Source organism: Protopterus annectens, chromosome 1.part0 (assembly GCF_019279795.1).
Source record: "Protopterus annectens isolate FY-2018-M chromosome 1.part0, PAN1.0, whole genome shotgun sequence".
NCBI lineage: Eukaryota > Metazoa > Chordata > Ceratodontiformes > Protopteridae > Protopterus > Protopterus annectens.
Genome location: NC_056725.1, coordinates 1,054,278,211 through 1,054,304,213, shown reverse-complemented (window position 1 = coordinate 1,054,304,213; position 26,003 = coordinate 1,054,278,211). Strand labels below are relative to the sequence as shown.

Genomic DNA, 26,003 nt, shown 5'->3' with positions numbered 1-26,003 from the left:
GTACCTGAGAAACTGGAAGGAATAGGCTGCATTCATTTCATATATAACTGGACTGCTCCCCAGCAAGATTTGTTAAACGAGAGGACACATTGTTTGAATGCTCCAAATTTGGCCATAAGAAAGCAACCAAGACCTGTAACAGTAAAGGTGCAATCACACCATCAGGAAGGATTGCTTTTGACAAAACTGACAGAAGAGAAAAGTATTATAATTTGGGGCAGAAGACTGTGGAAAATGATTATTCACGCTACACCATGAAGGACAGAAGCAAGTTTACATCAGCAATCAGGGAATGTCAAGAGGCTGGTATGAGATTCAAGTGGCTAAACCTAGCATTCTTCAAAAAAATTGCTTCTTGGAAGATCAAAGATATTTTTCTATGCAGAACAGGCTAAGGAGGAAATAAAATTTATCCAACAAAAATAGTGAGCTAGCAAGAAGAAAACAACTGTGCTTCTCATTTTTCCAAAACCAACAAAGCCCATAGAGAAATTTTGCCAATGAAATCTTTTCCACTGTATCAAACAAAAATGTTTGACAGACTGAAAAAAAAGCACAAGAATGGACTACAATACGAGTACCTTAAATTGATGAACTATAAAGTATATACCTAAATTTATGTTATTAATGTTTAAAGGGACACTGAAGAAATGAGGAAATTACTAAGTAAAACAGCTTTTGTCCTTATATTTGTATAAACATTTAATTAAGTAAATTGCATGTTACATCATAAAGTACTTTCATATACTGTGCATTCAGGAATATTTTAAATGTGAAGTTGGGAAGTGTTATCAGTGACCGCTGTCTATGTCAAAGATATTACAGCAAGAAAGTACCTTTTCCTAGAAGACATACAGGCTTTCAACTATAAAAAGACAAGAAAGACCAGACAAAAGTGTTTCAGGCTGCAGTGTGTGTGTGTGTGTGGGGGGGGTTTAGTGTATCGATCGTATTATATGATAATTAAGAGGAACATTTCTTCTGTTTTTACAGAAGTGGATGTCTACATTAATGCCCCTGGTTTAAGCTAGGACAAGTTTAAACAAACTGGAAAATGATGAAAAGCATGGAAAATGAAAAGTTATGTCTTACCATAACTTGGCATTTGTGTTGACTTCATTCATCCTCATAACAGGGTCTCTGATCCAAACCTGTGATCCGGCTCAGTCACTTTCCACAGACTTGGATCAGAGTCTCAAGCTCCTCCCTCATACCCACAATACCCTGCATCCACCCACCTACCTCAGATAGAGTTTGCCAAATCCAATCATGCCACACACAGACACAAAAGACCGGCAGAAGAGGCTTAGAAACAGGACTTAACAGTCCTGAGCTCATCCAGGTTCCTCAAGAAGAAAGGCAGGGGGGTGGCTGGGTGGAAAAGTGAGGATGAAATGAAGGAAGAAACAGATGCCAATTTATGGTAAGACATAACTTTTTAATCTGATGTTGTCTCCTTCAATCACCCTCACGACAGGGTCAGAGTCCCCAGATACGAGAACCTTAGGTGGCCTTCATGGAAGGACATACCGGAGCACCATCGAGCCAAAAGAAGCCCTGCTCCTGGAAATAACATCCAACTTGTAATGACACACAAAAGTGCGATTATTAGACCATGTAGCTGCCGCACAAATATCATCAATACAGGATCTGGTATAGAAAGCTGATGAAATAGCCGTAGATCTTGTAGAATGTGCCTTAGGGGGTTTAGGAAACTGCAACCCTCTGGAGGAATAAATGAAGGAGATGCAATTAGAGATCCATTTTCCAAGGTAACTTTCGATACAGTCTGTCGAAGTCTATTAGAAGAAAAAGCTATAAAAAGCTGGTCAGACTTTGTGTTGCTCGGTCTTGTGTAAATAAAAACAGAGCTGTCTGCGAACATCTAAAAGGTGATGAACATACTCCCCTTTGTTTGAAAAATTGTGAAACACTGAAGATGAATAAACTGATTGACACTGATTTCTGTAGCCACTTTAAGCATAAAGGATGGATTAGTACGCAAGGACACTCTATCCCTATGGAATAATATGTAAGGATGCTTAGAAGAAAGAGCTTGAAGCTCAGAAATCCTCTTGGTGGAAATGACGGTCAACAAGAGAGCTGTTTTACAGGACAGAAATCTTCATGTCACAAGTTGCCACAGGTTCAAAGAGGCCCTGTGTCAATGCCTGCAGCACCAGAGTAATGTCCTAAAGGGGAAAAATATCCCTAATGGGGGGGGGGGGCTCAATAAGAACGGTCAGTCATGAAGAATTTACATAATCTAAACAAGAACAAGGAATGAGCTTGTTGACTAGCCATGTAGAAATTAGAAATAGCAGCTAACTGTAGATTAATAGTGGAAAAGCTAGCACCCTCATTGAAAAGGGTAGACAGAAACAGTAACATGTTCTTGATGGTGGCCCAAACAACAAATCTCTTCCACTTGCTATTGTAAACCCTCTTAGTAGAAGCCTTTTGCAATGCTAGAAGAATTTTTTGGACAGGGGACTGAAGCCTGGACTGTATAATCAAGGTCGAAATTGGAGAAACCAAGTGGTCAATTTCAGGGTTTAAAGATTTGGATGTTGGATCCCTGACGGGTGAAAGAGGAGGTCCTGAGTGGGTTCCAATATATAGGGAGGATACTTCAGGGGAGGCCAAAGGAAGGGGAACCACACTTGGCAAGGCCAGAAGGGGGCATTAACGATGACTACGCTCGTTAGCTTACTTGCCTTCTGAAGAAACTTGGGGATGAGCAGAAGATGAGGGTAAGAATACAGGTGACCCGGGAGCCAACAGTGGACTACAGCATCCCTCGGGGACTCCCCCAAAGGAAGGATAAGAGTGAAAAACTTGCTGAATTTGTTGCTGAGGGGAGAGGCAAAGAGGTCGCAGCAAGATGACCCCAACTGCTGAAGATCATGTTCACTACTGAATCGTTGAGGGACCACTTGTGCACAGTAAGAAGTAACCTGCTGAGTCTGTCCACCAGATCACTGGCTTTCCCCAGGATGTGCATTGCAATTAGAAAGTGGTCTGAAGAGATCGCCCACTCCCATACTCTCATGGCCTCCTTGCACAGGCTGTAAGAACAGGTTCCTCCTTGCTTGCTGATGTACCAGACAACTGACATTTTGCCGGTGTGTACTGCAATAGTCCCCAGAGGAAGAATGTCTTGAAAGGTTTGCAACATCAAAAGGACAGCTCTAATCTCTAGGACACTGATGTGCAAACTGGTCTCTGGAGTCGACCATGTGCCTTGGACCATATTCCCACTGTAAGGCCCCCCCCACACCCAAACTGGGAAGTGTCCATGGTCACGGTGGCTATCGAAGGATCGCAGAAAAAGAGTCTGCCAAGGATAACATTATACGAATGAATCCACCAACTGAAATGACGTTTGCAGACAGGAGTCAATATGAGGAGAAGGGCCAAGGGCGGAGACGGAATGAACCACTGATTGGCTAGTGTCCACTGTAGAACCCGCATAAAGAACCTGGCCAGGGGAGCGAACAGGAATGGCTGCAGACATAGAACCCAAGACCTGCAAGATCAGAAGAGTGGAGGGGGCTGACTGATTAATAACTGCTGGACTTGATTTCTCAGAATGTTTATACAGTGTAGGGGAAGAAATGCTATCTGCTGTCTGGTACCGAGCTGTGTACTTATGAACTCTAGTTTCTGAACTGGAGTAAGACTAGACTTGTTCATGTTTATGGTGATGCCCAGGGATTGTGCTAACTAAAGTAGTCCCTGGCTTGAATCGGTTGAAGCTTCATGGGGGCGGTTAGGAGCCAATCGTCTAAATATAGAAACACTTAGAATCCCCTGAGCCATAGATGAGTAGCTACCACCGCCACACATTTGGTGAACACCTGGGGGACTGTGGAGAGTCCAAAGGGCAGTGCTCTGAACTGGTAATGACTGGCTCCCAGCCAGAAGTGCAGATGTCTCCTGCAGTAGCTGTCTATTTTGATGTGACCATATGTGTCCTTGAGATCTATTGAGCACATCCAGTCGTCCTTGCGCAACAACAGCAGAATGGACTGAACCATAACCATTTATAACCTCGCCTTCTTTACATACTTATTTAACTTGGTGAGATCCAGAATGGGTCTTAGGTCCCCTGGTCTTTTTTTGGCACTAAAAAGAAATGGGAGTAGGTTCCGAATCCTCTGTTTGGTTGGGACCTCCTGGATGACTTTTTTGCAGCAGCTGCTGAATTTCCTGCGCTGCCTGCTCCCACTGACTGAGTGGCACGTTCAGGAGGTTTCTTGAATTCAGAGGGGTAAGGGAAAAGGGAACACAATAACCTCTAGATATCACTCTTAGCACTCAATGGTTTTGAGTCAGTTAGGTCCAGGCTTCGGGGTACAAAGCTAATCTTCCCCAGACTGCCTCCAGAGATGGACAGTCAAGCAGTGCCTCAGGAGGGCTAGCAGGGCATATTGGAAGTGTGTTCTCCAAAGCCCTTATTCTGCAGACCCCCTATGCCTCTGGGGTGGAGTCTACCATCAAACCCTCCACTTCTGCCTCTAGTGGAGGGTTTTCCACGCGGGTTCTGGAAAGGCCCTTGGGACTTGTGGAACCATATTTTCTTGCGCCCACACTGGTTTCTAGAATAGTATCTCTGGGGGATGGAAAACCTGATTCCAACAGCAGAAAGGGCCTTCTGGTCCTTTTCGTTGCGGGTGAGGGTGTCTCTATAACTGAAGGCCCGAGAAGGGAGGAGCCATCGCAAGGGACATTGACAAATGACACCTTGAAAGGCTCCACAAAAATCACATAGCCTCATCCAGTCATGTCTCCTTAGGGAAAGTCCTGAACCAGCTGCTCATGAGGTACCCTCCCTGGTATGGGAGATTAACCTCATCGAAGAATTGGCAAGGGATGAAAGAGTGGCCAGCTTGGGAGAAACTTTCTTAAATTCCTCCACAGGCATGGACTCCGAGGGAAGCTGTCAGTTCTTTGACCAGGTCCCTCTGCAGAAGAGTGAAATGAGCTAAACAGTTTAACGACCTCAGTGCAAATGTTGCCAAGGTTTAAACGTGCTTCCCAATTCTGTCCAATGCTCTGGACACCTTGCTCGGCGGATAGACACTGGCAGTCTCCTTTGCCAGTTTTTTCTTGGTGGCCACCACCACGATAGCATTTGACCACGGGACCCTTACTCCAGTGTTTCATACCTGTAGAGGGCACTAAGAACCTATCGAGCTGCTTGGGTATAGGCTTGATGACGTCCGGTTCCTTCCATGCTCAGTGAGATATTAAATCCACTAAGGCATCTGCCGGGGAGGCAACACAGGACATAGATGGGCCTGTCCTGAATGCATCCAAGAGAACCGAATCCTGAGAGGAAGGAGGTTAGGCAGACCACCCACCTTTCTGCTTCAAATTTCTAAGATGTCTCCGAAGTAGACATCCTCAGGTAGGGACTGGGGGGATCCTTCCACCTCATTGAAGTCAGTATCCTCAGTTAAGGACTCCAAGGGGGAGTCTACATGCCTCCTTTTACTTTTACACATCCTCTTCCAAGGAACCTCTTCAACAGGGTATCCTGGGGATGTATCAGAAGAGGGGGATCTCTCTTGAGCAGGGAAGTTTTGGAGGCCACTTGGGACGGGAAGACTTATGGCAGGATGAGACAGAGAAAGGCCCAGATCTGATGGAGGTACAGGGGGTGGATTAACGAATTTGTATGGTCGAATCTCCAACCTGGAGAAGGCCCTCCCCACTACTTGAAAGGCCAAAGGGCCAGGTGAAGCCCTACCAGAATCCACCAAACCCAAAGATACCAATGAGAAATGGATGGGATTTGCACCGGATCCATGGTCTCCAGATGGGATCAGACCTGAGCTATCAAGTACCAAAGGCCCCAAGGGAAGGTATGACTACGAAAAGGATGGAGTTGATCCTAGTCCCCCAGACCAGACACCGACACCACAGCTCCGAGACTCCAACAAGGCCAGAACGGGGCTAGTCAAGGGCATACTCAGAGTCCAGGAAGGAAGCTTCCGGCTTGCCGAGTCAGACCTCTATGGCAGTCCTGACTCTATAGGCTCCGATGCCAGGTGATGGATCGGAGGAGGAGTATGGATAGAATGATCCGGGTGGCTTATTTGTATGTGTGTAAAAAACAGAGCAGGGAGCTAGTGGGAGGGGATGGCTACTACAACAGTGACCAATTAGAACATCTACTGTTATGGCAAGTTCACTTACATAACTGTACTATGTTCTATATTTAGATAGCTGCTGCAGTAGTCTACGCTATAAGGTAGATTACCACTACTTTTGAACATACATGGAGGAGGAAGAGATTTAAGCATCCAGAAGCTCCTGGTAGAAGGTCCTAGCAAGCATGTACTGGGCCTGGAAACAGAAACCAGTTTGTTGTGTTTTGTGAAAGTATGCAGAGAGGACCACGTTACTGCCATTAGAAAACGTCTAGAAGACTACCCTTTTCCAAAAAGCCACAGATGAAGCGAAAGCCATGGGAAATGGGTCCTAAACCCTGCCTGGAAGTAGCTCAATATGGTGGGCACAGCAATAAGAAAAAGCATGAGACAATCACCTGGAATGGTTTGCTTAAGACATTGGTTGTCCTTTTCTCTTGCCTTTATAGGAACTAACAGCTGACTGGCTTTCCTGACAGATATAATTCTGTCCAAGCAATATCTGGGCTGCTTGTGGATATCTAGAGGAAGAATATTTATTGCTCCATTGTTTTAGGTTCTGGAAAGAATACAGGGAGGTTAACAGCGTGTCAAAGTAATCTTTGAAGTCACTAGGCACAAATATAAAGTAGGGCTGACTCAACATAAACAATCATAACTCAAGATACACCTCTCAAAGGAGATGTATCTTGAGTTATGAAAAAAGAACCAGAAAAGGCTACAGCCCTTGTAGAATCAGCTTGACCTGAAGAAGAAAGCTGCTTGCCACGCAAAGAATAGCAAGAAGAAATGGCCTTAGAAATCCAGAAAGATAAGGTTTGTGTAGACAACTAAATAAATTTCCTGGCATGAAAGGAAACAAAAAAGTTGCTCAGATTTCCAGATACGTTTAGTTCTGTCTAGGAAAAATCTGAGCTGTCTATGTACATCTAAAGTGTAAAGGATCCTCCCACCATCATTCTGTGGAGAAGGAAAAAAGGAGGAAGATGAATTGTTTGATTTAATGACATTACCCACCTTGGCACAAAAGAAGAACTGGTACAAAGAGATGCCCTGTCTTTGTGTGTGTGTGTGTGGGGGGGGGGGACTGCCATGAGCGCTTGAAGATAGAAGGGCTACTAGCAGTACAGTTTTTGCAAAGAGAAAACTGCAAGTTCAAAAGGAGACAGAGTCAATTTCTCAAAGCAAAATTAAGGTCCCAAGGAGAAAGTACAGTTTTGTACCTACCATAAATGTAGATTTTCGAGTGCTAATACAGCTGCAGTCATAACAGATGGGTTCTCCTGCCGTCAGGCAGGTCCTCGGTCGGCCGAATTCCAAAGTCTAGGTCCGGCGTCGGTTGTCGTCGCTTCTTCCCTGACGTCAGTGCGACAGGGGTATAAAGGAACCAGCCAACGCCATTTTCTTCAGTTTTTCTTGTCCCAGATGTCAGGTGCCCCCAAAAGGAAGGCAATACATACATTTGTGTAATAAAGCAACGCAATACAATAAAAATACAGTAGTTGCAAGCAAATACACCATAAATGAATACCCCAATCAGGTTGTATGAGGAGGTGTTAGCCAATAGGCCTGTCCCAAGAGGGGAAGGGGGGAGGGAAACCTGGACTGCAGCTGTATTAGCACTCAAACATCTACATTTATGGTAGGTACAAAACTGTACTATGTTCATTGTGCATACAGCTGCAGTCATAACAGATGGGTAGAATTCCAAAGCTAAGAAAGGGGTGGTAGGCACTAGGTGGAACTAGGAGGAGCCAGGATGCCCTGCAAGACTGCAGTGGCAAAGCTGCTCTAGTTTTGGAGTATAATGGAAGGTGGTAGTGCTTGGAGAAGGTATGCACAGAACTCCAAGTGGCTGCTTCCAAAATATCTTTGGTAGGAACTCCTCTGAGGAAAGCTGCAGAGGTAGCTGTGGCCCTTGTGGAGTGAGATCTGATGCCTGTAGGTACAGTTTTGCCATGAAAGGAATAGCAAAAGCGTATGCAGTGGGCTATCCATTTTGAGATTGTCTGTTTGGAAATTGGCTTTCCTTGAGCTCCTATAGCATAGGACACAAAGAGCTGTTCTGATTTTCTGAAAGGCTTTGTTCTGTCCAAATAATAACGCAGTTGTCTGTGGATGTCCAAGGAATGTAGTAATCTCTCCCCTTTGTTATGAGGATTAGGATAAAAGGTAGGTAAGTGTATGGCCTGATTCAAAGCTACCCTGGATACCACTTTTGGCATAAAGGATGGATTGGTTTGTAAGGAAACTCTGTCCTGATGGAAGATGATAAAAGGCTGCACAGCCATGAGAGCTTGTAGTTCTGAAACTCTACAAGCTGAGGTAATAGCCAGAAGGAAAGCTGTTTTCCAGGACAATTATTGCAAATCTGATGAGGCAGCTGGCTCAAAGGGAGGCAAGGTCAGTTTTTCCAGAATGAAATAGAGATCCCAAGCAGGTATTGGTTGTTTCCTTGAGGGTTTTAGATTCTTAGCCCCTCTGAGGAACTGTCTTAAGAGAGGGTGAGAGAATAAGGGTGGATCAGTGTTGTATTCTGCAGAAATGGCTGAGGCAAGGATTTTGATGGAGGAGAATGAAAGTCCACTGCTTAGCAGCTCAGCTAGATACTGTAGTATTTGAGGTAAATTCAGTTTTCCAGGATCCTGGCCCTTTTTCTCATTCCAGACACAAAACAGTTTCCATTTTGCGGAGTAAGCTTTTCTAGTTGACGGCCTTCTGGCCTCCAAAATGACATCCTGCACCTCCTTGGAGAGTAGGGTCTGCTGTGATGCTAAGGAATCTTCCATGCGGCTAGATTGAGTGTTTTTAGCTGGCTGTGAAGAGTTTTGAAGCTGTGCTGAGTCAGGAGAAGAGGCATTAGAGGCAGGGTCCATGGTGGGGAATGCGTCAGGCTCCTCAGGAGTGGGTACCAGTGTTGTCTTGGGCCAGTCTGGAGCAATGAGAATCATCTTTGGTCTGTCTGCTCTGGTTTTCAATAGAACTTTGGGCAGCAGGGGAAGAGGTGGGAAGGCATAAACTGTCAGTGATGTCCAACTGAAAGAGACAGCGTCCACTCTCCAGGCTTTTGGATGGAAAATCCTTGAGCAGAACTTTGTCAATTGGTGATTTTTGTGGGATGCAAAGAGATCTATGTCTGGCCCTCCCCATGCTTGGATTATCTCTGTAAAAACTTTTGGATGCAACTTCCATTCGTGTGGATCTGTCATATTTCTGCTTAGGTTGTCTGCCAGCGTGTTTTCCTTGCCTGGCAAGTACTGTGCTTGTAGTTCGATTTGTAAGTCCATGGCCATGTTCCAAAGTGACATGGCCAGTCTGCATAGGGGGTATGAATGTGTTCCTCCCTGTTTGTTTATGTACCACATAACTGTGGTGTTGTCCGTTCTTATCAATAGTTGACCAGGTTGTGGAAGGTCTTTGAAAGCTATAATAGCATTTATTACTGCTAGCATCTCCTTTTGATTGATGTGAAGGTGCTTTTCTTTTTGGGACCATTTGCCCTGAATGCACCGATCTGTCATGTGCGCCCCCCAGGCGTAGTCCGAGGCGTCTGTTGTGATGACTTGATTTGCTTGAGGCTTGCTGAATGGAAGACCTGTGTTTGTTTGGCATGCTTGAGCCTACCACAGAAATTCCTTTTGAAGACATGGAATTAGTGGTATTATTGTTTCCAAACTGTGGCTGTGTTGAGACCATAGGTTTTTCAGGTACCATTGAAGTTTCCTCATATGCAGCTTTGCACATGGGATTAGTAAGATGCAAGATACCATGAATCCCAGAGCCTGCAGGATTTTCCTTGCAGTCAGCCTGGTGCAATTTGCTAGTGCTCTTAAGTATTGAGCTAGTTGCCCCTGCTTCTCTGGCATGAGGTAGGCCATCTGGGTGTTTGTGTCCAAGTTGGCACCCAAGAAAATTATTTTCCGAGAGGGTATTGGTCTTGATTTCTTTTTGTTGACTGTGTATCCCAGAGAGTTCAACAACATTATTACATAAGCCAGATGTTTCAGAAGAATGTGCGCTTGCTGTCCGCTTGGATCAGGCAGTCGTCCAAATAGGGGTATATTTGTATCCCTTGAAGACTGCAGTAGGCAATTACTGATGCCAGGCATTTCGTGAATACTCTGGGCACAGTAGATAAGCCAAAGGGCAATGGAGAGAATTGATAATGGGTTGAACCTGCAAGAAATCTGAGGTATCTTCTGCAATTTTGTCTGATTGGGACATGCAGGTATGCCTCCTTGAGGTCCAATGTTACCAGCCAAGACTCCTTGCCCAGCATGGGAAGAAGCTGCTGTAGAGTGAGCATCTTGAATTTTGGTACGAGTAGAAATGTGTTTAGGGTGGATAGGTCCAAAATAGGTCTCCAATCTTTTCCCTTCCTTGGTACCAGGAATAGTCTGGAATAAAAACCTTGACCTTGTTCGTGCGTAGGTACCTCTTGAATAGCTGTCATGTCCATGAGATCTGTAATTTGCCTTTGTGCCTCTGCCCTTTGGTTGTGTGGCAGGTTTGGCATGCCTCTCATTTTTGGAAGGGTGTGAAAATGGAATCTGTAGCCTCTGTTTATAATGTCCAGGATCCATTTGTCTTTTGTGACAATATGCCAATTTTCTGAAAATAATGCCAGTTTTCCTCCTAAGGGTGCTGCCATTTGAGTCTTGCTTGGCATGCAAAGTGGAAAGTCATTGGGCTTGCTTTCTGAATGGTTGCGAGTTATCCTCACCACCTCGTTGTGTAGGAGCTTGCCATTGTCTGCCTCTAAACGATCCTTGGGATTGTTCTCTGCCCCTCGGGCGCCTGTATCTACCTTTGGGGTCTGCCCGTGGCTGGAAAGGACCAATTTTTGGAAGGCCAATTTCTACTGAAACGTGGGGGTTGTACCTGTAGAAAATTTTTCACAGTTTGCATTGATTTAGCCTTTTCCTCCATTTTCCTTAATACCTCCTCAGCATTAGCACCAAATAATACATCCTTTTCTAGAGGGGCATCTAGTAATTTTGCTTTGACATGATCTGGCAAGGTTTGTTCCTTGAGCCAGGCATGTCTACATATGACTGATCCTGTAACAGCAGCTCTACATGAGGCCTCTAGAGCATCAAAACCACATTGTAAGGTATGCTTACCCACTTGTTCTGCACTATGCATCAAATCCTGCAACTCCTTCAAGTCTGGTTGTTCAGGTTGTGACATTTTACTTTTCAATTGTGATAACAAAAACTGTTGGTATTTTAGCATATGGAACTGACAGTTTAAGGCCCTCATGGTTAAGGTAGCCGAGGTATATACCTTTTTCCCCACCTTTCTAAGGATCTGGAATCTCTCTCGGAAGGTAATGGATTTTTAGCAGTGGAGGCCTTAATTCTCTTAGGGCCCTGTGAGATGGTTTCTGGGTCAGCAGCATGGCTTTTGTATAGAAATTGGTGTGAGTCAGGAACCCTGTAGTACCTGTCAGGCTTGACTGGGGCTGGAGGTAGAGAATCCGGGTTAAGGCAGGCCTCCGAGTAAACATCATCTAGGATCTCCAAGACAGGAGGTATAGCCAGAGGCCTGTGCTGAGGTAGCAAGAGAAATTCCCTAAGCCTTTACTTGGAATCTGAATAATCTTGGCCTTCCCAGTGGAAGTGTTCCCTTAAGGTATGCAAAGTTTCCCCAAATGAGTAATCCTATGGGGGGGATACAGAAGGAATGGACTCTTCTGCATCAGAGTCTTCAAAAGGGCAGTAAGAATGTTCCTGATTATCAGAGTGCTCTGAAATAATGGAGCCCTGATCAGAGGAGGGGGATTCTTCCTCCACTCTGGGCCTTTTGTCCGGTGGGGGTTGAGAACCCCTGATAAGAGTAATTCAATCCTCAGCCATTTTAAGCATCTGCTTTTTAGGCATGGGGCCTGCAGATGGGCCCTGTGTAGCTTGTCTCTTAGAATGCATGGCTGCTTTAGACTTAGTGAAAGCCTTGATGGAAAAAGAAGAGGAAGGTCTGAAGACACCTTGAGAGGAGGTAGACCTGTCCACATTTTGAGATTCAACGCCAAGATTGGCTTCGGTATCTGTAGTCGGGGTGTGGGCCGAGGAGCCTGCGACCTCGGGCACAGGAGACACCACCAATGAAGTGTCGTCAGTAGTCAGGGGCTGCGTAGGCGCCTCGCTGAGAACCGGACCACGTGTAGTCTGCTTTGGCGTGGTGTCGGTAGAGGCCGCGGACCTCGTGAGTCGGTCCTTATCTTTGCGTTTTTTAGACAAAACTGGAGTCGGAGTATCCGACGACATAATATAGTTAAATGTTTTGCCAAAATAATGCTGGGCGAACTCCGCCCGATGCTTAATGGTGCGTTTGTCGAATGTAGCACAAAAGCGACAGACCGAGACGTTGTGGTCTGGGCCTAAACAAGGAATACAGAGGGAATGGAAATCCTTATGCGGTATTTGCTTCCCACATGAAATACAATTATTAACTTTGTCTGACATCGGTCTGAGGCAAGAAAAGTTTCCCCAACGGGATACTTAGCTTTCAAGAAGACTTCGGTTTCAAAATTTTCGTAATTTCAGGAGCTGCGGCAAGAAAGACTGAAGAAAATGGCGTCAGCTGGTTCCTTTATACCCCTTTCGCACTGACGGCAGGGAAGAAGCGACGACAACCAACGCCGGACCTAGACTTTGGAATTCAGACGACCGAGGACCCGCCTGACGGCAGGAGAACCCATCTGTTATGACTGCAGCTGTATGCATGATGAACATAGAGCAGATTTTCTTGGAGGCCTACTTTAAAGGACACCTTTCAAAAATTGTTTGACTTCAAAACTTAAGCCAGTTGTTGTTGTTCTTTTGGCTTTTCCCGGTTAGGGGGTCGTTACAGCGGAACTCCGGTCCGCTAATGATTGGCAGTAGACTTTTTACGGCTGCCGAGGTGCCAGCTCAACGCCCAACCTTCAATGAAGGCATGCCCATTCTACGCATGTCTTTCGAATGCCACTCGACCGCAGGAAAGACATGCAGACTCCACACAGAAGGCACTCCAGCAGAGAATCGAACGGGAGAACCTCTCGCTGTGAGGTAACAATGCTACCGCTGCACCACCGTGGCTATAGTGATAGATTCACAGGCAAACAAGTAGAAATGGCAAACAATGAGTTTAATAGATGGAATATGCCAGGCCAGAAGAGTGAAAGCAACTCAAACAAATAAGAAAGTACTGTAGAAACACCCAGAGGAAAAGGGTCCAGGACATGCTTGATGCAACATTTACCAACGTAGGATTTTACAGAAGTGGGTTTTCTGGTCTTCTGCAAAACCTGAAGCATGTCCTCAGAAATGTGAGGTCTAGAAGGAATCAAAACCCTATCACCCAAACAGTCAAATGAAGGTTGGACAAGTGAGGGTGAACAAGAAGTCCCATATCTTGCATGAGTAGAGCCATCCTGTGAGCTACCTTGTGATGACAGCCCCTGGCCAAATGGAATAGAAAGGGGAACCAATGCTGTCAGGGCCAAAAGAGGAAGATTTTGGGTGCGACTCACATGGTCTTGTGCAGGACTTTTGGCAACAGAGGGAAGAGGGGGGATACGTATAGAGAAACATCCCCTTCCAGGAAAAAGACATGGCTTCCACTTTCCAAGCCAGAGGACTTGGCATTCTTGAAGAGAACCTGGAAAGTTGTCTTCTCACAGGAGAGGCAAAAAGATCTACTTGAGGAGCACCTCCAATGATGAACAATGTCCATGAACCCCTCCCTGTGAAGCATCCATTTGTGAGATCTGCCCTGAACCTGCTCAGTGTGTGTCTGCCACTACAGACTGTGCTCTGAAGGTATATAAAAAAATCCCAACCCTGTAGAGTCAAGCCTGCAAAGAAGGTATGACTTTGTGCCACCAAGCTCTTGATGTACCCCATGGCTGCAGTACTGCCTGAAGAAACGGGCTGGGGATTCAAAGGGAATGGAGAGAGAGAACAGAGAGACAGAATCAGAGCCCTCATCTCCTTGACACTGATATGGTCTGCTAGATGTGGAGAAGACCAAACTCCCTCTACAGTGACACTGTTGGAGGAGGACCCCAACCCTGATCGGAAGCATCCATGTACAACTCCTGAGTAGGCAGAGAAACCTGAAAAGGCAGTCCGGGATTCAATGAGATCTGATGAATCCACCAGTGGAACTCGAACTTGAGGAAAGGTAATAGAGAAATGGGAAGACAAAGAGAAGGGCAATTTGAAGTCAAGACAGCTTTTATGTACCACAAACTTCCTCATCTGGAGTCTGGCAAAAGGAATCATAGGAATGGTGGATGCCATGAACCCCAGAGCTCAAAGGAATTCAATTGCAGGAAGCTCTGGAACAGGAAGTAGGGGCTGAAAATAAGCTGTCAAGGACACAACATTGGGAGGAGTCAGCAGAGCCATCACTGGCACAGCCTGAACCCTACAGCCTAGAAAAACCTGATCTTGAGGAGGAGTCAGCACAGTGTTTATGAGATTCAAGGTGAACCCTAAAACTCGAGATCCAAAAGATGACTATGCTGGGAGGGAGCTATATCATCTAAACAGGAGAAAATCTGACTTCCCTGAAGACTGCAGGGGGTCACCACTGGGGCTAAACACTTGGTAAAAACCCTTGAGCAGTAGAAAGACCAGCAGGTAAAGCAGAAAAATTGACAATGTAAGGATGACACAGAGAAGAGTAAAAAATTCCCTGAAGAAAGGGTCAACAGGAATGTGAAGGTAAGCATCTTTCATATCCAGAGACAGCAGGAAAGCTTGGAGACGCAACAGAGGGAGGAAAGGCACCCTGAAGGAAGGAATCTTCAAAAAATACTGAGGAAATGATGAATCTCCAAGACTCTTCTTTTCTGGGAGCAAGAAACATCCTGAAATAAAACCCTGTGCCCTGTTGATAGGGGGAACAGATGGAATGATTCCCTGCAACCAAAGAATTTTCAGAATTAGAAAAAAATGATGAAGGCGGCAAGGAGTGGTTGGGGAAAGACCCAAAAGGGAAGGAAGGGACTTCCAAAGGATAAAAAAAAAACTTCTAGATAATGGAACGCACCAAACAGTGCCTATAAGTAGCCAAAGAGGAAAAGACCAAGTTAACCTGTGGGAAAGAGGAACCTGACTATGAGGTAGAGGTGGCTGAATGTCAGATAGAAGCAGATTTGTCAGGGAATGAAGGCTTTTGAGTCTGAGAACCCAGATAAGATTCATCAGGAAAAACCCTCTTGGAGGACCTATTACCCCTAGAAGGCTGCCTTGGCTGCCATCAGACAAACAAAGACTTGTAGGAGCAACTCCTCTGCAGCCTAGAGACAGAAAACAAAGATTTGTTTCAGACCCTGCATAACTTTCCCTTTATCTGGAAGGGGCTTAAACAGCACAGCTGCAGCAAAGCCAAAGATAATTTGGTTATCTAAAGAAGAATCCAGGAGCTTTGATTTGCTATTATCAGGCACAGCCTGTAAGCGTAAACAAGAGTACCTTTTCATCACAGACCCCGAGGCAACTGTCCTAAAAGATGCATCAGCAGCATCATAATTGCACTTTATAGAATGACAAGCCACCCTGAGCAGCAGTCCCCAACAAGGAAATAGCAGAAGACTGCCTCAAAATCAGGCAAATCAGTCAAAATATCCCTTTCAAGCTGGGAGAAAATAGCCAGCACATACCTAGTCATATGGGTCTGGTATTTAATGGCCCTGAAAGTTAAAGTGGCAGAAGTATTACACGTTTTCCCACAATGGTCCATAGCGCGACTGTCCTTGTCTGAAAGTAGAAGCTTAGAAGAGAACAGCAACTTAGATGTCTTGTCAGTAGCTACGAAAATCACAGCAGGGTCAGAAGAAGTGCCTTTCTACAACACGTTTTGAGTTTCAGGGAATTTATAGAACCTGTCAAGCTTATTTAGAGCAGGAGGTTGGGAATCAGGGTCTTGAGAAGCCACAATGAAAGTGTCCAAGAAAGGTGGGGGGACTGCAGTAGGATGAGGTGACAATCTGTAACAGCTCAGAGTACCTCTTTAGGAGATCAGAAACTTGGGAACAATCCCATTTTAAAAGGCTCCATCATATGTAATACAGTATCCCCAAATGATAATTCTTCTATAGAAGAATCTGGAGAAAGAATACTCTTCTTCAGACTTCAAAGCAAGAGGGGAATAGAGTTGAGAAAAGTAAGCCAAGGAATGTTCCTGCAAATCTGAATCTAACACTTCAACAGAGGACTCAAGACTCCCTATGCCACCTAGGAGTAGAAGACCATGGAACACAAGTAGTAGCTGACAACGGCACCGGACAGTCCTCGGATTCTTAAGCCAAACCGACAAAGACATTTAGAGGGGGAGCGGACAGCAATAAACAGTGTGTGCACTTTTAGGTCTCTTTTTAAGTGACAGATGAACATTTGGGTGGGCTGATGAAGAAGCCATGGTACACTGGGCCAATAGCTTCAAACACGGATTCTCCAAGTAAATAGAAAGGGATGACAAATGACTACAAAGCGTCTTTGGAACAAATACCAGACAAATTTCGCACTGGGTACAGTAGTGAAAAGCACCCAAAACAAAACACTGCACTTGTCATGTTCATCTTTATGGGGAAATCGGTCTACTACACTTGAATTTCCCTTCCTAGACAACACAAAAAAGCTACAGCCACAAAAGGAAATAAAAAAAAGAAGGGTAAGACATCAAAAGGGTATTTATCTTGCCAAGACTCTCTTGCTGAACCAACTTGGTGAATAAACTGTAGACCAAATTGCTAAGAAACAGTTCAACCTGGCAGCAAAGAAGTTCTGAGAATTAGGCACTTGTACATGACTTGCGTACCTTACATCTTGGACACAGGACATAAGTCTAGCGTATGGTGCCTGGCAGGAGACAAGGATTTAGTATGCTGGCCAGACATTTGGCTATCCTCATCAGGATATCCCATATGTAAAGAATAATGCAACAGCGATAAAGAAAGACATCCTCCAGGCAACGAAGTAATCTCTCACTCTCTCATTTTATGGATTAGAGTAAAGGCTATGGAGTTGGATAGTTTGACTAAGAAGAAAATTCAAAACCTACTTTAGGCATAAAGAAAGGGATGGTTCCAAGACTCATCCTGTCCTTGTGAAAAATCAAGAAAGCCTGAATAGATACTTCTTTCGGGTTTTCCCGGTTAGAGGTCGCCACAACGGATCACCTGTCTGTTCATGATTGGCAGTGGAGTTTTACGGTGTCGAGTTGCCAGCCCGGCGCCCAACCTTCCACAGAAGGCACACTCACACCTAGGGCCAATTTGGAGTGTCCAATCCACCTACAGCATGACTTTGGGATGTGGGAGGAAACCGGAGCACCCGAAGGAAACTCACGCAACCACAGAGTGGACATGCAGACTCCACACAGAAGGCACCCCAGCCGAGGATCGAACCAGAGAACCTGTTGCTGTGAGGCAAAGCCTGAATAGATACAATGATTTGAATTTCAGATAACAGTCTAGAGGAAGTTAAGGCTACCAACAATACATTTATTCATGTTAAAAAATTTACAGAAAAGCTGGCTGTAAGTTAAAAGGAGACTGGGTTAACTCTTCCAAAATAAACTTCAAATCCCAAGTCAGAGCCACCTTTTTTCCCAGTGGTCTAATATACGACTCCCCTTTAGAAACTGTTTGACTTAAAAACATGAGATACTGGTAGAAATGCAGTGGAATACAGGCTGGTATGGTCAAAAGGTATACCTTTACTGAGGTGTACGTCATCAATTCATACAGGTACTGAGGAACCAGCGGTGTCTCTATTTGACAGTGGTGCAAAAATAAAAGTCAGGCCAGAAGAGAAAATCTTTTCCATTTGGATAAATAAGATTTTCTAGTATCAGGTTTTCTTGTCTCCTTCAATATCTGTTGCACGTCCTCAGGAAAAAAGGTGCAAAAAAGGAATCAAAAACTTATCTAAACAGCCGAGTTCAGACTTTGGATATTTAAATGAATCAGAAATCCCTTGTCCTGTGTGAGCAAATGCACTCTGTGAGGAAGCTTCTAGTGACTGTGCATGGTTGCTTGGTTGCAAGAGAAGTACCACTGCTGTCTTGGCCAAATGGTATCCACCAATAACACCTTTGGTTAAGTCCTTCCTAACTCTGAAGAATTCTGGAAATGAGAGGAAAGAGAAGAAAGGCATAAAGGGACATCCTTGTCCATGGAATGAAAAGGTTTCTGTCTTTCAGCTCTCAGGCAATCAGAGCCCATCTACAAGGTGGTAAGTCCTTCTTTAAGTACAACATCATAGTGCTGTTGTCTGTGCCTGAAGACTAAAGCTGCTTTAGAGCTTTCACAGCAATTGTAAGAGCCATCATTGTCTTTCATGTTGATGTGTCAAGTGCTGTGGTTCCCAAATTTACTGTACTTTGATACCCTGAAAAACAGAACCCAAAGAAAAGTTAAATCATCTATAGCTACCATCTAAGACAGGCAGAGAGGAGAGAAGAGGTCTCCTACGTTGGGCAGCACTCAACTGTTCGATCAAATTAGTTTTTTTCATTATAACGTTGAGAAATAGAATGTGGCAAGATACAGGATGAGAGCATTCAGCCTAAATAGACTAAGAGCCACTGGGTCGTTCTCATGTGATGTCTAGAATGAGTAATCATCAGGATGGAAGGGGCCATGGAACCTAGAGCTCTTAGAAATTTTCTGGGAAAATGTACACTGTAAGAGAAAGACTGATGAAGTTCTGATGATGTGTTTGCATCTGTTCTGGGTGGAGGTGGGGGGTCATCAGTAAGCGTCTGAAAGACATCCCATGAAAAACAGTATGTCGGATAGGAGCAGGGATGATTTTTTTCAGGTTCAGGGTGAATCCCAGGTTATGGAAAAAATTAACTGTGTACCCTAAAGTAGCCAGGACAGCTCATTCAGTAAAACATAGGACACAATCTCAAGGTCATGGGGTTTGAGCCCCACATTGGGCGAGTCTTTCTCCAAGAAGGGCTGACACAGATAACTGATGTCAGAGCCATGGACAAACTAAATGCTAAGAAATACAATAATACTATCCTTTGAGAAGTCAGCCACCCCTGGTAATCATCACACTGACAAAATACCTCTAAGAGTCAACCCAGCAGTAAGGGACTTGGGGGGACATAACCCGTAATCTAGACTTTTGCCATCATTTGTCTGTGGTAGTGAGGAAATCATTCTATGCTGTGCGACTTATAAATAAAGGTATGGAATCTATGCCCAAAGAAGTCATTTTTCCACTGTATCTGGCATGCATCAGACCCATCATTGAATACAATATCCCCTTTGGTATGTACCTCACCAGACACATCCAAAAATGAGAATGTCCACAGATGTTCCTCACTAAAAGAATACAGGGGAGTAAATAACATGCCCTATATGCAGAGTGCCTCAAAGCCCTAACCCTGTACTCTGTCTCTCACAAGCTGCTGAGGGGACATCTATGACTGGTGTACAAGGTATCATAGGACACCACTCTAATGGACCTCCTACATATCCGCAAAACAAACAGCACCAGAACTACCCATTCAATAGACTTAAACCTTGCCTGTGATATAAAACATGACCTGCTGGGGTGAGAGGTATGTATCCCAGAGACTAGCCCTTCTCTGCAACAGGACTCCCCATCCATGTGAAGCAGAGTACTTCCCCTAACCCAAATTCAATTGTAACTTGGGCAACTGGATGAGGAACAGGAAATTCATCCCTGGTTTGGTACCAAAGTCTGTAATGGACACACACTGTCTATAAATGGTTCATCTCCCAATTCTATGCTTACACTTACCAAGGGTACCAAAACTCATCAGACATTTGGGATAAATGGCCAAGCCATAGAGGTCGTTAGCCTAATACACACCCATGAACCTAAAGCTTCCTGGCTGGTTGGAGCTGAAATCAGACAATCGTCCAAATATGGAAAAATGTGTATGCTTTGAACTCTGTAGTAAGCTATTACTAAAGCAAGGCATTTGGTAAAAGACTTTTGAAGCACTAAGTAGTTCAAAGGGTAAAACAATAATCTGAAAATGTAATCCCAAAACAAAGAATCTTAAAAATGATTTATGGTTCTTGTGAATCAGAATACACAAAATAAGCACCTTTTAGCATTAAAGTGATCAAAAAGGACAAAGTGGAGAGAAGAGTGAACAGAATTTGAAGGGATAACATTTTGAATTCTTAAATCTGCATAAACGTGTTTAGTCTGAATAGACCTACAACGGACCTCAAGGTGCCCTCTTTTCTGGGTGCAACAAGAAGTCTAGAGTAAAATCCTTTTCCCCACTGATATGTAACTGGTTCTTATACATACTTAAAGTACTAAATCTGAAATAACTGGAGGAATGAGGTGATGTTGATCCTTTGTAATCTGATGGATTCCTGAGAGAGTAAGGAAGGATACTCATTGGAGCTTGCAACCATGTTCTATAACAACTAGTACCCAAGAGTCTGATTACAGTCTGCCATGCAGGAAGACTAAGACAAAGGTTCCTTGCAATTTTCTGGGGAAGGCTAGTGTTGAAAGAGAAAAGCAGGGAGGGAATAACTGGTGAATGCTGGACCCCAAGGTCCATTAGGTTTTCTTTTGGAGTCTCCTTGTCACTTTCTCTTAAAACTTTCTTTTCCACATTTCTGCTGAAAACATTTGTATAGTTTACAAAAAAAAGTATCCTGGACTAGAAGGACACTTCTTTTGAAACATAGGAAATGGATATAAGTGGCTCAGCTCTCTGTGCGAGTCTCTTCTAGTTTTTTGAAAACTTCAGCAGAAGTGTTACCAAACAGTAAGTCCTTGTCTAGAGGGACATTTAAGAACTGAGCTTTTACATCCTCTGGGAAGGATTGTAATCTTAACCAAGCATGGCTTCTCAACAGTACAAGTTGCAGCTGCTTCAGAGGTAGTATCTACAGCATCACAGACACATTTGACAGAATACTTAGATACCAAACAGGGAGAATTAAGCATATCCATAAGAATTGGGAAGATGTTCCAGTGTTTGTCACATTTTACTCAAAAAGGGAGGAATATGGTCATGTGGGTTTAGCAATTAACAGCACTAAAAGGTAATGTGACAGAGTATACACCTTTTTGTTGTACCTATCAAACAGTTCCCATCATTAGGAACGGGATTAGAGGAGGGAAATATTCTAGTATCTGTCAGAATTTAGAGGAATGATACCAGTGTCAACCGGAGAACTTTTGTAAAGACAGTTATCAGTATCAGAAGCTACTTAAGGAACAGAGACAGTGGGTCTGCAAACATGTGCACTAAGGACTTAAAGCTATACCAACAAGCAAACCACACTAGCTGGGGAAAAATGTTCCAAACTTAAAAGTATATTTAGCCTATGGAATAAATTTTCTATTACAGGTCAAACAAAGTACTAATTTGGATATCTTTGAGGCTAGTCTTGATGAGTAGACACAGATTTGCATCTGTGTCAACAGATACAGCCTGGCTAGTGCTTGAAGAGTGGCAAGTATTTTACGTTGGTCTTCTTAAAGGTGTACATGGCTAGGTATCTTATGGTCCCTGTGATCACATGCCTAGTATGTTCCTAATGAAACAGCTGAGAAGGCATCTTCAGGTACCCCAGAATTGAAGGCATAGGAATATCCATATTCAAAAGCTCACTCATCTTTTTCTGAGATAAACATTTTTTACCCTCCCACTTAATACACAAAAAAACCCTCTTTTTGGCATCAGTCTCCCCAAAGGAAATTTCCTTGTTAGGGGAGTCGGAGGGCAAGTGCCATCTGTCTCAGTTTCAAATCCGGTGTGTGAAGGGATTTGAGAGGCATAAACTAAACCTTCTTGGTCAGAAACTTAAAAAACTTCTTCCTCATAAGATAGTCTTCATAGATATGGAGGAAGAAGACGACGACTATGACTAAGGAGGAGGCCGAGAAAATAAAGGACTGAACTGCCTTAAAGAAACTTTTGGCAAAATTGAATCAGTCCTTACTAACTCTGTCCAGAAGAGGTAGGAGGAATAGAAATTAGCTTTCATTTTTTTTCAGAATGTATTTTAAGAGTGTCCAAACATATGGTCTTCACAGTGTAAGCCATAGGCATAACTTCCATAAACAAGCCATGGACATACACTCTTCTAATAACCTGTAGAGACCTCCCTTACCCTTGGATAGAATCAGTCTAGGTTCTCCCTTCCCAGATACTGATCGGAATGTGTGCGTGGAAGCCTCTTGCTGTGTACTGAGTTTATCTGGGGTCATCTGAATGTTTGGTTTTGTCAGACATGCAGGTATTATTAACCATAATGGCTTCCATTGGTGGTATATTAAAAATCCCAAGAGAAATATACAGATAGTCCACGGGCTGTGAAGGTGCATTGGTGGAGTCGTCAGTTTCTCGCCAAATGAGAGAGGATGAGAACTTCCAGTTACTGGCTAGCATCTTTCAAGTTTTTTTTTCTTTTCTTCAACTGAAGGCGCACAAGTAGGAGGACAACACCACAACCACATTATTCAGGTCCTCAAGACTTTTGTTTTCCAAGTCTTAAGGGAATTGATTCTACTTTTGATAATCTTAGGAGCAAACATATGGCATATACTACAGAATTTTACATAATGTTCAGTCCCTATGCAAAACAAAATTCCAGTGGGAGTCTACATATGGTATCTGATGCTCAGAGTCGCACTTTCCTCTCCTTTCCAGACAAATGTTTACATAGGAAGTTTATAAAAGAGATGGTGGATCCCAAACATCAACCTTATCTGAAAATTTTGCGCTAAAGCTGACTGTACGGATGTGAAGCTAAAAAAAGTCTGTGATGCGCTTTGGCTGTCAAAACATCCTACTTTCCAAAACATTTGCACAAACCAAAGTTGCCAAGTATCAACACAATACAATATCTATTGGCATTTGCTTGCCACCAACACTTTAACATGGAATGCTGACCTTTTCATATTTTTTTCAGCTTTTGTTCTGAAGCCACAAAGCTATGGGAACCAGTCTATATTAGTACACCTCTGACAAAAAATACTCCCTTCTATAACTAGCCCCTAATGGCTCTCCACCTCCGACTTCCATGTACATCTTTTCCACTGCAGTCACTCATTGCTAATATCACATTCTTTCCTTCCATACCCATGTGTGTGTGTCTGTGTACTATGGTTGCAATAGGAGGAATAGTGTGATGTTTAGGTAGTGGTGGTGTGGCATCTACAAATTGTGGACACCATGAAGACTGATGTTAGGGGAGAAGAAATGCAACCAAGTACCCATTTTTCTTACTCTGGCGGTGAGCAGTAAATTGCCATACTGTCATTCCTTCAAATATATCACATACAAAAAGAATGAAGAGGTGTGCAGACAAAGGGACTGTCTCTCAGACTGGACAAATAGAATGTGCAAGACTTTACAAGCATAATTCACACTGACAAAAAAAAACGTCCAAGAGATGCACCTTAACCAAATTCAAGCCAACAATTCAAAATAACCAACATGTTTTGCTCGGATTCAAACTTAGAAGTAATCTAAACATTTAATAAACAAAATAAGCTAGCATGTCATGCCCAAACAAGGCTTAAACTCTCAAATGTCTGTCTTGTGACAGGGACAAGCATGACTGTTTTCAAATGGAATACTAATCATTACAGAAAATGCAAAGTAAACTGATCAACATTGAAGTGCATCCATAAATTCTGGCCTTTAGAGGGCAAACAAAAGAGAAAAGCAAGCAAACTAAAGAGAAAAGCAGAAGTTCCAGAAAATGAACATTACCTGCAGCAGTTGAATTTGCAGAGGTTGGAATTATAATAGGTGAAGTAGCATTTGCACTGGGAACAGGAGAACTCGTAGGAACTGAAGAAAATTAAAAAGGAAAATCAGGTACTTCTACTTCCAATAAGAGTAACACGGACATATACGAAAGAAGAGAAAGCAAACTATCATTATTGAGGAATCGGGGGTATGACCTATTCAAAAGAAGAAAACTCCGTCAACACAGACAGTCAAAACATTGTAGAAAAATATTAAATCACCATACTGTTTTATTCAATGTGGTTCCCCAGTGATACAAAAAAATGAAATTTTTACTTCATTTTAAAATCAGGCCAGAAAAAATGAGGTGCACACATTATTGACCTACAACATTTTCTCTCTCCTATCACAGCAACATTAGCTAGTCCATAACCTAACCCCCAAACATAAAGAATTAAAGTTGTAGGTGGCTACAGTCAGAGTTCTAAATTATACCATTACCTTCAAGCTTGTCATTATTTCCATAGATTTCATGTCCACAGTAAGCATTTACTGATCTTAACTATAGGATTATGATTACAAAAGTCAATGTTGTTGTGTCTTTCGGCTTTTCCCGGTTAGGGGTTGCCACAGCGGAACTTCGGTCTGCTAATGACTGGCAGTAGATTTTTACGTGCCGAGTTGCTGGCCCTGACGCACAACCTTCAACGAAGGTACGCCCATTCACACATGTCTCCACACAGAACACGCTCTAGCTGAGAATCGAACAGGACAACGTCTTACTGTGAGGAGACAATGCTACCGCAGCACCACCACCGCAGTCTAGTTAATAAATACTGGTTTTCACTCTTGGAATCAGCAAATCAATGCTTTATACCAGACTACCTGACGTCACGGAAGATGAGACAGCAACCGACGCAGGACCCAAGACTTTGATAATCAGACCGACTGAGGGCTACTGCAAGCAGATAACCCCAAATGTGATGACTGCAACAGTGAAACACGAAGAACATCATAATGAGAAGGTCAGGAGAAAGGAGTGGGGGACGGCGGCTGATGACAAATGAAGTCCAACTACTCAGATGGAATGTTATGGTGAGTATACAACTTTTTTATCTGAAGTAGTTGACTTCATTTGATCATCAACCTGTGGGACAAAGTCCCCAGCTACCAAAACCTTGGGTGGCCCTCATGGAAGGATATTTCGGAGGACAAAGGATGTTCTCCCCCTGGAAACCATGTCCAATATATAATGAGAAATGAAGGTGTGAGATGAGTACCAAGTAGACACTGAACAAATATCATGTAAAGACACTCTAGTCCAAAAGGCAGCCGACATAACCATGGACCTGGTAGAATGAGCATTTCTCCTACCCGGAAGGGACATACCTTTGTCTTTATAAACCTGAAGGATGCAAAGGGAAATCCATCTGGCAATGGTTACCTTAGAAACTGGTTTGCCCAGAAAAGGTGTAGCAAAGGATATAAACTACTGATCAGACTTGTGAAAGGCTTTAGTCCTGTGTAAGTAGAAATGTAATTGTCTATGTACGTCTAATAAATGTAATTTATATTCACCCCTGTTCTGAAAACTTGGAAAGAAAACAGATAAATTGATTGATTGGTATTTGTTTCAGAGGCCACTATAGGCAGACAAGAGGGATTAGTACGAGGTGAAACCCTGCCTTTAAGAAAAATCATATATGGAGATTTGACAGATGATGCCTGGAGTTCTGACACTCTCCTAGCCGAGATAACAGCCACTGAAAAGCCGTCTTCCAAGATAAAAACTTCAAATCCACAGAAGCAGCAGGCTCACAGGGTGGAGCAACCAAAGCTTGTAAAACTAGGGTAAGGTCCCAAGGAGGGGTAGGATCTTTAACCAGGGGTCTTAAAAGAAAAGTACCTTTAATAAAGGTTTTGCAAAGTCAGGAGGAAACTAAAGAAGCCATGTTCTCACCTACATGGAAACTGGAAATGGCAGCCAGTTGAACCTTTACTGCAGATGAGCTGGCACCCTGCTGGAAAATGTATGCCAAGAACTCAAGGACCGCTGGAACAGGAGCTGTGAAAGGGTCCAAATCCCTCTGAGAAGCCCAGATAGAAACACGTTTCCATTTGCTATGGTACATTTTC

The 26,003-nt window shown here is 43.6% G+C and overlaps 1 protein-coding gene across 1 annotated transcript in view; it reads right to left on the bottom strand.

Moving 5' to 3' along the window:
* The window catches only part of LOC122799591 (sialomucin core protein 24-like), a 1,278,225-nt gene that overhangs the window by 1,148,469 nt on the left and 103,753 nt on the right, over positions 1 to 26,003 (bottom strand). Inside the window, exon 3 of the mRNA XM_044068789.1 lies at positions 23,889 to 23,969. Coding sequence (XP_043924724.1) covers positions 23,889 to 23,969 — 81 coding nt within the window. The remainder of the gene's footprint in view (positions 1 to 23,888; positions 23,970 to 26,003) is intronic.